Source organism: Ceratotherium simum, chromosome 14 (genome assembly GCF_057802395.1).
Source record: "Ceratotherium simum simum isolate JZ-2026a chromosome 14, ASM5780239v1, whole genome shotgun sequence".
Taxonomy (NCBI): domain Eukaryota; kingdom Metazoa; phylum Chordata; class Mammalia; order Perissodactyla; family Rhinocerotidae; genus Ceratotherium; species Ceratotherium simum.
Window position 1 is genome coordinate 29,788,806 of NC_141913.1, and position 12,997 is coordinate 29,801,802.

Sequence of the window (12,997 nt, forward strand, 5' to 3'; positions counted from 1 at the left end):
TTACAATTGCTGTAAGCCTCTAGCCTATTAGGTCTCTTGTCAGCTCTCTGAGGATTGCAGCTGGGTGGGGCTGGCCTCAGGCACAGGAGCACCCAATTGTTTCAGGTTTTGGAAGGTGGAGCAAACCTCCTATGTGGGTCTTTGAGAAGTACAAGTCTTCTGTGGCTGAGAAGCCCTGCCGCCCACAGGTCCACACACACAGTCAACACAGTCCTGCCCGTGTGAGCGCCCGACCTCCCCAAGTGGACCCAGTCTCTCCACGGCGGGAGCCCCACACACTCTGCCACCGCCCCACACTCTCCACCCGCTCCTTGTGCACACCCTGCCCCGCTCAAGTCAGCTCAGTTGCCAGGCTGCAGAGAATCCAGTCACCAATCTATGCAGGCCCACACGTTGCCTGAGGGCTTGTTGTTGGGTGGGGCTAGTCTCTAGGGTGGGCTGCCTGCCCTGGCTGAGCTGGATTAAATCGGTGCTCTAGCGGGTAGAGCAGACCCTGGGCTAGCAGGTCTCAGGGAGAACTCCAATGGCGTCTGTGTCAGCACGCTCACACCAGGCCACAACAATGGCCGCCGCCAATGTCCCAGTCCCTGGAGAGGTCTCACCCCTCACCGAGATGCACTCAGGGCCTATTAGGTGAGTCTCTTGTCACCGAAGCACTGTGCACCTTTCTTTCTGGTGATTTTAGGATGCTTTCTGGAACGGGTGAGTTTGTGCGCGGGCCCTTTAAGAGCCAGTTTTAGTTTCTTTGTGAACCGGGTTTTCTGGGGGTGCTCCCCAATGCTTTAGTAGCAGGCAAAGTCAGATATTATGCTGCTGGTCTCAATTGTGCTGGGTCCACAAAATGCCCACAGCGGGGGCGCTCCCCGGCTCAGGGCCCCGCGCCTCCAGGGAGGCTGCGTACCTGTGAGCTGCTCCCGGCGGCCGTGAAGCTGGCGGCTTGTGAAGGCGGCGTTTTTCTCTCCAGAAGGGAGTCTCTGCCTCTTCTACCCCAGTTAGGATTGTCCGTTGTTGCAGGAGTTCCTCTTATCCAGTTTTCAGTTCTGTCTCAGGGGTAACTTTTCCACGAGTAGTTGTAAATTGGCTGTGTCCACGGGAGGAGGTGAGTTCAGAGTCTGCCTACGCCGCCATCTTGACTCCTCAACTCCTAAGTCAAGAAATTTTAAGCTTAAAAGTTGAAGTCTGTTGAGGAATTTAAATTTAATTGACTTTATTTGACTGGTATCGTCAGAAGCCTTTTTCATTTAGGTTTCCTGTGTCTACTTAGAGCCAAGTTTTAAAAGAAGAGTGATTTCCAAAACATAAAGAAATAAAGATTTATGGTAATTATTTAAATTTGGGTAAATTTTATATATTACTTTTATAAAATGTGTGTTTGTGTGTGTGCATGAGAGAGAGAGGGAGAGATTTAGAAATAATGAAAATCCGGTTTCCAAGTACAAGATAACCTATGTAACATTGTAGACTGCAAAATTTACAATGAAAAATTAGTTTCGTAATGTCCATTGTGGTTCTGCAAGCATTCGTTTAACTATTTTAAAGATATTAATAACTAAAACCTTTGATAACTACTAATGTTTGAAGCAGATTATGCTATGAGCCTAGGTAGGCCTATAACAGGAGTCTGAAATTTGGCAAGGAGCAGAGAAAGCAGTGAGTTAGCAATTATTGTACTTGGAGAAAACAAAAGCTGACGGTTGAGTTAACTGTGCATGTCTAAGAGGAGAGAAGTAGGTGACTTCATTGTGAATACAGACTATAGTGAGACAGAATCTCCAGTTTCTGTCTATAGTTTGGACCCAAAATATACAGATCATCATAAAATTTCAAATTAAAACACTTGGTCTAGGTCTTGAGGAAATTGGCAGGAGGTTGTTAATTCTCACAACAATCATCTTAAGGGCTCATATTTCCCCAGCTTCATACTGTGAGGTAAATTTACTTTCTTGGCTGAGCATTAGAATGCATTGATAATGAGACAGGAGGTAAAAGTTATGAACCCAAAGTAGGTAAACACACCCTGAACTGAAGAAGCAAGTTTTATACAGTGTTTATTAACCACTCTGGAATGTGATTTCAGGGACATTGACAATATCTCTCCTAAATTACCCTCCTGTTTCCTAAGCCTAAACATCCCCTTCTTTAAAATGTGAACCTTCCAGGACAGATGTGCTGCTTGATCTTTTACCAGCTTCATAAAATTGAGTTGAATAAAGAATTAGAGAAAAGATGGCAAAAGGAGGGCATGGGCTGGAGAGAGTAACATGTTACGCAGCTACCCGAAATTGGGAGGGCAAAGAGCTGTGCATTAGAGAAAGGATGCACATTGGTGAATAGAGTGGAAAGACAACTTTGCCAGCTTCAGAATTTTGATGTATTAATAAACTAGTAGATGGACAGTGCTTTGATCAGAGCTTCGTTTAAAATACGTAAATACCCTCCTTCAAAAGCTATCAAGTTGCCAAGCATAACAAATTGGGAGAACTACTCTTTAGCTCTACATTTGACCTTATAATTAGGAACATTCCTTGGCTTATTTGTGTCTGGATGGATAACATTGTGCCTGTGATTGCGAGAGGCAAGCACTCTGTATTTCCTAAACCACCTCCTCTCTCCCCTCAAACCAACCATACACCCAAGGACTTTCAAACAAACCAAACTTTAGCTTTCACACATGGCCCGTTCCATTTCTAGTGAAGTGGGGAGATGAAAGTCCAAAGGGTCAACATCCTTCAAAATGCAGGACTTGTGGAGTTTCCAGGGCTCCATTCCATCAACAGGGAGTTGAATTAGGGAACTTGGCTCTTATCTATTACCAATTAACAACAGGAGAGGATTAACTCCAAAACCTGTCTAGACAATTCACTACTTCAAAGTACAGTCCAAAATTAAAGTTTCTTAAGTTAAACAAAGTAAGCTGTGGACCACACAGCCATAAATATGGTGTCTACTCAGTGCTCATAATGAATTTGCCTGTCTCTGCTTTTTGAGGGATGGGACATGTATTTTAAAGTTAGTAATGCCAATCTGTTTATGCAGAAATTATCTACAGCATAGCCGCACTTGCAAACATCAAAAGCAACTTTGCAGAAGGCAATTTAAGTTAACAGAAAGATAATCAACCCACATTACATTTTCGGATTACAGATGGCAACAAAAAGCACCAAGTAACCATGGTCTTGGGCCAGTTACCAACTCTAGAGTGGGAACAGGGAGCCTTTCTCTTCCCATATCTGTGATATCTCAATCATATCCTTGGCCACATGTTCTGCTTCCTGTGTGACTCTATCAATTTTATCTCTTAACAATTCCTTCATTAATGCTCTTTTGAAAGATAACTTAAATCCGTCTTGAAAATACAAATATTCCTTGTACTCAATTCCCTCCCTTGAGCTTCTCTAGCAGGTTCACCTCTAGCACTCTGGAACATGTTTCTCAGTTCCTCTGCCCGGAAAAATGAGGTGGGAGGCTGCAATATCATACTTGCAGACCCAGTAATGGCAGGAAAATTTTATTATTCTTGCACAAAAGCCTATAGAAGAAAGTGAGGGATAAAATCCTTCCTCCTGGAGCAGCTCACCTCACAAATTTAATATTTTCTCTGCTAAAGTATTTACTAATTTGAGAAACATGATATCTTCTAGCTGTCAAGTGATTGTAATTCTGCCACTATGTTCAATAGGTAGTTTTGTACCATTATCATTCAAAAGGCATAAATAAGACCCAATTTAAGGCATAACCAGGCAATCAGTCTGAATTCATACACAGTTTCCAAGTTATTTCTGACCTAGGAGTACCTTTTATTCTTAGATATTTTTCACTGTGGTTCTGAAATGAGTCTTGCTACTGCAAGACCTGGACTTGCCAAAGGCTTATTATTAACATCCATAAAATCCTCTCCAGAATCCCAGAAGTTGATTCCCGTGCAGATCTCCTGGGCCGGAATATCATTCCATGTCAGGCTCAAACCAATAAGGTCAGCTTGACTGATCTACCTTCCCTTAGAGGTGAGGGCTACTCTTCCCTCTAAGTAAGGAAGAAGGGAGAGATGGTCTGCTGCGTAGGCATGCAACGGTGCCTGACGCACACACTTGAATGTAAGGTGAGGTATGCTTTTGTTTGATTTTTACACGATAAGGATGTCATGTAGATCCTCATTTTATCAGGTAGAGCACTGAATTTACTGCCTTGGAAAGGCACTAAATATCTACCCCAACCCTACATTCCCTTCCATCCATACCCCAACTTCAGAGGGAGCTCGCACTGAGATTTTCTCAAAAGAAAGACTTTCGGTGAGCCTAAACCAAAAAGAGGTATTCTGCAGAAAATGGGAACTTAAAAGTTATTTCCTTTATTCACCACTGATATCAGTTTTGTCAACTTAATCATATTTCTGATCCAAAGAATTTCAGGTGTGTAAGAAAATAGTTACTGATCCAGTCGGTAACTTATCTCTAACCCATGTACTGCACTCAGGTAGTTAGCAGGTCTCCAGTGCCCTGCTTTTCCTGAGAGCTTTTACAGGAGACCCAGCTGTCTGTTTCTTTGCTGTAAACTAGTCAGTTTAAAAGCAGTCTTAGGAATGGGACCTGTTCAGGAAAGAATGGATTTTATGCCCTGCTTACTGCCTTCCAAATGCCAGAAGCTTTTCAAAGTAATGGCAACTGGTGTAAAAAGAGAATTTGAAATAAAAGAAGCTTTTATTGCCCCAGAAAGAGGCTGCCCATAAACTTTCCACCTCCTTTAACCACTGGGGAATGTGCATGTGTGTGTATACATCAATAATTTCTGGCCAATGAGAATTTACCTTCCTATTAGCCTTATATCCTGTGGAATAATGTACATGGTAAAAACAGAGCAGGAAAACAGGATCAGACCTCTTTAATTGCAGTTGTCAAATGTATTCCAACCTAACACTTTATGCATTCTGTCATCAAGAGGACATTTTACTACTGGAGTCGATGCTTTACCCTATGCAAAACCTTTCATCTTGGAATATCAAAGATTTCTGCAAATACTAATTCATTAATTAAGCCTCTTGATGACTGTTCAGAGAAAGAAAGAAGAAAAATGAATTTCAAAAAAAAAAGAGATTTAAATTATGGTTATTTGGGTGGCAGCTTCGATGAACAAAGGATGCCTTTTCACTCCTGTCATTGTGACTCCCACAAATCAGTCACTGAATCCAGAACAGACCTTTCTATGAAGAAGCAAACATTTTTCAGGTGAATGTTTTGTAGGTTTGTCTTTCGTTTCTAATGAATCTTCTTCATGGCACTCGGTCACATCATTTGTCTCTAATTCTGTTGTTCCTTTGTTCTCCTTTTCTAATAGAAAGTGAAACCTTGTGAACTTGCTGAGATTTATTGGTTCACTTCAGAGTCGTGGTAGAAAACTGTAGTGCTAAAATCCCACCCCTAGGGAGAGGGAAACTGGACTTGGATTTAAGCCAGGTTTTCAAGAAACTGTCCTCAAATGCAAAGCCAATAAAAATGTTTGTCTATTTTGGTCTTAATTAGTTGAAATGCTGAAACTCAAAATAAATCAAAATAAAACATTATCACCTCAAATTAATATATAAATAAAAGAGACTGGAGGATACTTTCTATTCTTTCTACCATGCAACAGGTGCAATTGAAATAAAGGCACAGCCAATCTAGAAACAATATGTGGCTGTTTCTTAGGATTTTATGAAGTGTAGCTTCTTTTAATACAGGCCCTCATCTGCTTTCAAAGAAAGGATGATGAGGTGGTATAAGGAAAGGTATAAGAAATGTGTGCCCAGAATCGCACTGGCACCATCCTAACTGGAATCACACAATCAAGTCTAATGGTTACAATTTCTCAATCCATCCAAATGCATCTGAGGGTCGCTAGTATCATTGCTGGTAATGTCAGGAAAAATTTAATTAATCAGCCATGAATACCCCAAGAAGTATTTTGTAAACCCACTTTTAGAGAGAGCCACCATGACTAAGCCACTCACTCAATATTCAGTAAGATACAGGAGCTGTATTAGTATCTCATTTGATTTTTTTGAGGTTTTTTGAAATTAAAACCCATGTCTACAAAACACACAATAACGTTTAGTTATTTCTATTAACAAATTATTTTTCTAACTCTCTCTCCCTCTCTCTCTGCCTCTCAACTCTCTCCCAACAATGTAGTAGAGGGGTTAAAAGTGGAGTAAGACAGCAAGGATATGAATCTCAGATTCATCCCATATGGTTCGTGTGACCTCGGGGGAATTTACTTAACTTCTCTAAGATTTACTTTCCTAATCTACAAAATGGAAGCAATCCCAGTAAATAATTTGTTGAGTGGCACATGGTACGCACCCAATAAATGTTATATAGGTGGACACACAGAGACTCACATTCACATGTATCTTTGTGCTTCTTAGAGCAGATCATACTTTCCACATTGTGTGAAGATTTGGAACCTTCACAAAAGAGAGGATAATATCTAGAGTCCAGCCAGAAATACATCATGCAAAACATATCTCTATATCAAAACATGTTAAATGGCATGTATATATACAAGGGACAAAATCTAAACATTGCCCAACATGCAATATTATATTTTTGAAAATGAGCAGAATAGATAATCCAGAAACAATGCTTAGAAGCACTCTCTGCCTGTATAATGCCTTTTGAGTCTAGCGCTTAAGGCAAAGATCAAATCATCCTGAAAGAAGAGGAGGCTTCACAAATATATGACAAGGTCCCTTCAAGGGGCAGAGCCAAGTCTGGTTTCCTTCAAGCCACAGTAATAAACAAGCCCTTTTCATTTTTGTAACTATTTATCAAGCATCCATTGAGTGGTTTTTGTTTGCCTGATTCTTCATTAAAGTATATTTAGGAAAATATAAATAATAAGATCCCTTCCTTCAAACACTTTATGTTCTAGTTGGGCTGCTAATGTATGTATTTGCGTAGAGGTCTATAACAATGCAGAACTATGTGTGATTAATCTGAAAGGGAATTGGCTATTTTTGCAATGAAAATTCAGAGGAGACAGTGAGAACACTGTGGACTAGCCTGATCAGGAAATATGACATGATAGAAACACATGATGTGAGCTTTAAAAGTCCAGGAAGACTAGGAGAGAGAGAATCTGAAGGACATATTTTGGGTATAGAAACAAGAGTAAGTCACACGAACACAATCAGAGAACCAAATGACCAATAAATGTAAAGTGTGGAAAATGAGAGGAGGCTCTGCAAGGCAAGATGGATAAGCAATCATTCTGGTTCCTTTGGACTTTACGTCAAGTAAAATCACCACATTCTGGTGAAGAGGTTTTCAAGATTTACATGATATAATTAGAAAATTAATAAAAGATAGTTTGACTTCAAGGTAATATGAGTCAATGATGAGGTATGCAGCTATTAAAAACTAAAAAAATTTGAGTTACATTAATAGAATTATGGTGCCTTGGTAGCAAAAGGGTAATAGGCCATGTTTAAAGAACTGCACTTAATTCTAGATATCAAATTTTAGTGACAAACCAAATCCATCAAAAATGAAACCAGGCAAGATGTTGAACTAGAAACTAGGTTTATAATTAAGCAACTAGAAACTCTGTCTTATGTGGTATGGTTGAGGTGCATACCAGAAAACAGGTGTCTTAAAATTGTTTGAGGGTTGTATGTGGAAAAGGAGTATATATCGTGAGTATTCTCAAAGAAAGTAGAAAGAGTGGGCTGCCGGAATCTACTGGATTTCTATTCTCAATACAAAAGAACTTCAATTACTTAGAGCTACATAAAGTGAGTGATGATGATGACACCATCAGTAGAACTACTACAGCTGAATTAAATGACCGTATTTATCTGTGCCATACAAGGACTTCATATTAGCTGGGAAATTGCACTATATGAACCCAGAAGTCTTTCTGAGAACACAATTTTATTAGTATTTTAATTCCATCCATCAAACTAGCTCAGATAAATGATTCTCCTACATACAATTTTAATCAAGTGCTAGATTGTGTGGCTGATTTCCACAACAGACACTTGCTACAGGAGTATTAGGGATCTCTCCATTAGGAATCTTCTATTTGTATTGGTGGACATTTTTGAATGTTTTCTCCACTTGGAAAAGAAGACAATTTCTGAATTTGAACCTAGATCAACCCAGAGTTTAGTTGTTAAGCATGCTATCTAGTACTTGTTTTCAAAGAAGGTAGAAGTTTGAAAAATATAACTACCTCTCTGTCTTTGAATTTTTGTGAAAATAAGACTACACAATGGAGTTCTACTTCTGCTATGCATATGTAAAATATTTCCTTTTATCCCATTCTTAAGACTCACTAATTGTTGTTGGACATGTTAACTTAACTCCAACATCTTCAAATTCAAATGGTTTTATTATCATTATTAAAAACAGAAATACCTATTTGTGAATTGGATAATCAAATAATGGCTTATGAAGTAATGAAGCTATTGCATTAATATAAAGTCATTAATGCAAATACAAACGACCCAGAGCAGCAAGTCTAAGTTTAATAAAGCAGCAGAATAAACCCATCTAGTCTGGGGATGTTTGAATTTTCACCCATGCACAGACTGGGATTTCCCTTCATCTATCATACATGGTTTTGGTACTCAACTCAGCATCTTTTACATGCCACTCCACAGGTAAAATTTCCCTGCTTCTATTTCCTCCACTTTTATCTTCCTTCTGAATGTGTTCACTTATGTTCCTGTGAATTAAGTTATGCTGGTTTTCTTCCAGCTCATATGGTGACTTAGAGAAAGAAAACAGTTGAGTTATTTGCATGACCTTTTATATTCATTTTGCATGAAATGAAATCATGTGCTTTTCTTGTAAAAGATACTAATGTCACTCAGCAATGTATAGCGTTAATTGTTATTTTAATGAGAGTGACATGCAGCACTGGGTGAGAATATGATTTTAAAAGGTACAAGCTATAAAGGTCATGTATCAGTGGAGTGGCAAGTTTTTATAGCATATGGTTAGGAACCTGGTCCCTTCTATGTTCACAATCATGTTATTCTTTGCCCAGTGCAGACCATATGCTTTGACAGTGCACTAGAATTTTTTTATTGGAAAACATTGTGTCTTAAAATCTTTCCAAATAACACAATGTTCAACCACGGGATTATGTGATTGGAACAATCTTAGATGTAGACAGTAAATCAAAGATTAAGAGTTAAACCAAAAAAGTTATAATCCAATGATAGAGGTACAGATCAGATTTTATTAAATATCTACAGAGACAATACCACTGGGTAACCATCATTGTCCGTGTGCTCCCAATTCCAAATAGCACTGAGTGCTATAAAGACAGTACACAGGGTTACATCACCGACAGTGACACTTAAAGGGGTGATCAAAGAAAGCTCCTCTGAAGAAATAGCAAATAGAAATTAAAAGTTCCCTGGTACTGAGGAGACAGAAAGATTAAGCTCAGGCAGAGGGAATAGCAACTGTGAGGCCCAAGAATGGAACTAAAGTGTTTTGTTGGAAAAAATGCAAACAAGGCCAGGGAGACCAGAATGTAATAGAAAAGGTAGGGAGTTGCTCATCATGAGGCCCAGGAGGCCACCAGTACATGAGATATGGAGTTGGTTTTCATTCTAAAGGAAATAGGAAGTCATTGGTGAGGTTCAGGCATGAAAGTGACATAATTCTAAGTAACTATTGCTATGGAGAAAGGATAGTAGATTGTCAAGAGTAGAAGCAGAGAGACCAGTTGGAAGGGTCTTGACGTTGCGCAGCTGAGAGGTGATGGTAGCCGAAATGAGCATCAGTGGAGGTGAAGAGAAGTAGACAGATCTGGACTAAATTCTGCAGATAGAGTAGAAAAGACAGTAGCTGCATTGCCCAAATCAACACAGAATTGTACCCCTTGAAAAATGAAATTCAGTGACTTTTTCACTCTTTCAGCTCCTGTCCCCCTCTTGGACAAACTTCTTCTTGGAGAGGAGAAGACATGGTTAAGAATCAACATTTCCCCTTCTGTCTTCAAACAGAGTACAAGCAGAATCATTCTAGAAAGATAGATATTTTATTCCAAGAAAGAGTTTGCTTTGGGAATCTGTTTTCACAAGAAGCATGGTTTTAAATGTCTCACTTCCATAAATTTTAAATTAACAATTGGTGAGCTTAATCACCACTAGAATTTATACTTGAAGACCTTTGGGGAGATGAGTTTTGCGGAAACTAACCTAAGAATTGACACACATTCTGCTGTAACTGATAGCATATAAAAATAAGAAGTAGTTTAGCCACTGCTGATAGGATGAAAAAGGGGCCTTTAGTGAGGGCACCTTCCTCCATTTGCTACAGGCCAGGGCTTCAGAGGAGTCACCTGGATTTGCTCAGTAACCAAAAGACGTTTAGATTTGAAATCAAACTAAAAGACACCATAACCATGAGAAAAAACAGATTTGGGCTCAGGCAATTGGTACAGAATTACTGGCTGCTTGTTCTGTAAGGATAATTTCATCCGCTTTTAGGCAATAAAGGAGGAAATCAGTCTCTGCTTTCGTGATTGCCAATCTTTCTTCTTCACAGCCTGCTTAGCCATTGTCTGGTTACAGGAGTCAGAAGCACGTGTGAAAAATCAGCCCTTTGCTGGTCCTTTCTGGCTAGTGATGTTATCTTCTCCACACAGGGGCTGTCATGGCTTCTAATAGAGCCTGTGTATGGTGGAGATAGAAGGCTGTTGGACCAAGGACCTTGTTTCTTTTAATTCTTTCCTTTTACAAATGATTAAAGATAAGTCTCCTTTTTCTTTAAGAGACAGAACCAAGAGAATTTCTAATATGTACATCTGACATTTTCCCTTGTTTTTTTTTCCATCTTTTCCCTGAATCCATAATATCTTGTGTTATACTTCTCCTGTACTCCTCCTACCATAGTACTATTAGTAATATCACTCTCAAATTATAGATTACCAAACCTTTCTGACAGTTTGCAAATATGAAATTGTGAGACTGGATAGGGGACCATTGGAATCTCCTCAAAGACTATACACAAAGTTTAGGGGGAGGAGGAATTTCTGTGCATCCCCACTGGTCTTTTGCCTTTTACCTAAAATTCGGGGAAAGAAAAAACATCTTTCAGGGCAAAAGTCAGAACTGAACATATCAAGTAGATCAACCGATGCTGCTTGCAAGATGCTGCTCTCATAAATAGCCTTGCTGGACCAGCTGCTGAGGCTTTCCTCTTGTCACTATTGTCACTCAAACATATGCCTAAATTCTCTAACAATATTTCTTCAGCAGTTGAGTAAGAAGCTGTCACAGGAGCATGAGATGTGGTCAAACACATGGTCTCCACCTCATTAGTAGAGTACTTGACAATACTAGCCTCATCCACATGGTTAGGGAGTCCATGGGCTGATATATATATGATATATATATCATATATATATCAGACCCATAGGGTCATATATAGGCTTAATCTGAAAAGTAAAGGAATGGCACAAGACTAGATAAAATTGATCACCTGCTCAGAGTACATGAAAGAATGGTTATATTTCTCAAGAATGGAGACTGGTTGGCTGCTCAGAACTGGAATTCATGGCTTTAGTCTCTTTAGATGCTGGTGTACTCAACCTCATAGAGGTACTTTCTCCTGCTATTTCTAGAGATCATCCTCCCCACAGAGATGATTTGCACAAACTACTTTATCTGAACTTTGGAAGTGCCAGTGTCTGAACCAGAGAAAGTCCAGTGACTTCTGGAATGAGCTTTGCTCAGACATTGAAGGCACATGTTGGAGTCCATTTGCCATGGGCAAAGAACTGGAGGATATGACTACACTCATATCTACACATATACCTACTCACATACACATACATACAAACATACATGTGCATATGCAGATTCATATCCACATAGACATGCAAAAGCCTTTCAGCATTTGGAGCCCTTACTGAGAGCTGGAGGGACACAAACAGGGAATAGAAATAGGAAATGTCATTAATCTCAATACAGTCAAGTTGGCTTCATAGAGTTCAGCTGGATGATTGTGATGATATCCAAACTGAGGTCTGAAATGGCTCCTTAAGCAGTTTATTTTTCCTGTGGAAATTTGCCACAAAGTGTGGATTTGTAATGGATGGTTCTAGCCTCTGCAGGCATTGTGACATCACAATGTGTTTTTCTGATTCCTCACCATCAGTGTGACTATCTTTGCCTCAGTTTATGCTCAATCTTTGCTTCAAGTGCCTGTTTCTGCAAATGAAGCTATGTTCAGGGAGTGAGGAGGAGCCTGAGATGGAGGAAGACTTTCCTGACCTCAGAGTTTGAGTAGAGTTCCCTTCTGTTTCCTAGTAGTAACCTGTGCCTTCCCTCGTCATAACACTGACCTCATATTATTGTAATACGTCTCTCCCATTAGTCTAGAGGATCCTGAAGGCAGAGATTTTCTCACATTTGCTCTCTAATGAGGCCTTATCCAGTGCCTGGCATGCAGTAGGGTCTCAGTGATGGCTAAATAATCACACTTCATACATGCTATTCGATGCTTTAATTCAATTTGAATTTTTATTCTTAAAGATGGATTCATTTATTCACCAAATGTCAGTAGCACCCACCATTTATTCCTGGTGATTCAGAAGGGAAAAGAAAAGAAAAAATAAATAAATACTTGGTCTTGAAAGGTTTATTTACAAAGACTCTGTGTGTGTGCATGTATGTGTGTAACAGTAGGAGAACAGGTTTAGATGAGGCTTAACTAATTGCTAAGATTTTATGCATGTCTTGCTATAATAAAACACAGTATAGAATAATTTAATCTATGTTAATTTGAATAATATGGTATATTTTCTAGACTCTGATTTTGATCATCACCCCCATAAGAGAGAGAGGGTCTTATAACAGTTTTGTTTCTAATAACAGAACTTCATTACCTCATTGTGGGGTGGAAGTCAGGTAGAATATATTTAAAACTGACTTGAAACTTTTTAAAAGAAAGCTACATGGTTATAGATGCTGTTTGTTTGCGTTTTCCCATTTTATGCA

The 12,997-nt window shown here is 39.3% G+C and overlaps 1 protein-coding gene across 9 annotated transcripts in view; it reads left to right on the plus strand.

Annotated features, from left to right (window-relative positions):
• The first annotated feature begins 415 nt into the window (after nucleotides 1-415).
• Nucleotides 416-12,997, plus strand: part of LOC147915291 (uncharacterized) — a 249,875-nt gene continuing 237,293 nt past the window's right edge. For 8 of the 9 annotated variants that reach the window (XR_015554306.1, XR_015554301.1, XR_015554305.1 and 5 more), the window contains exon 1: nucleotides 416-633. Coding sequence is in view for 3 of the 9 variants with exons in the window: in XM_087439165.1 (XP_087295291.1) it covers nucleotides 524-633 (110 nt within the window). In the remaining 6 variants the exon portion in view is untranslated. The remainder of the gene's footprint in view (nucleotides 634-12,997) is intronic. The other variant, XR_015554303.1, reaches the window with a different exon arrangement.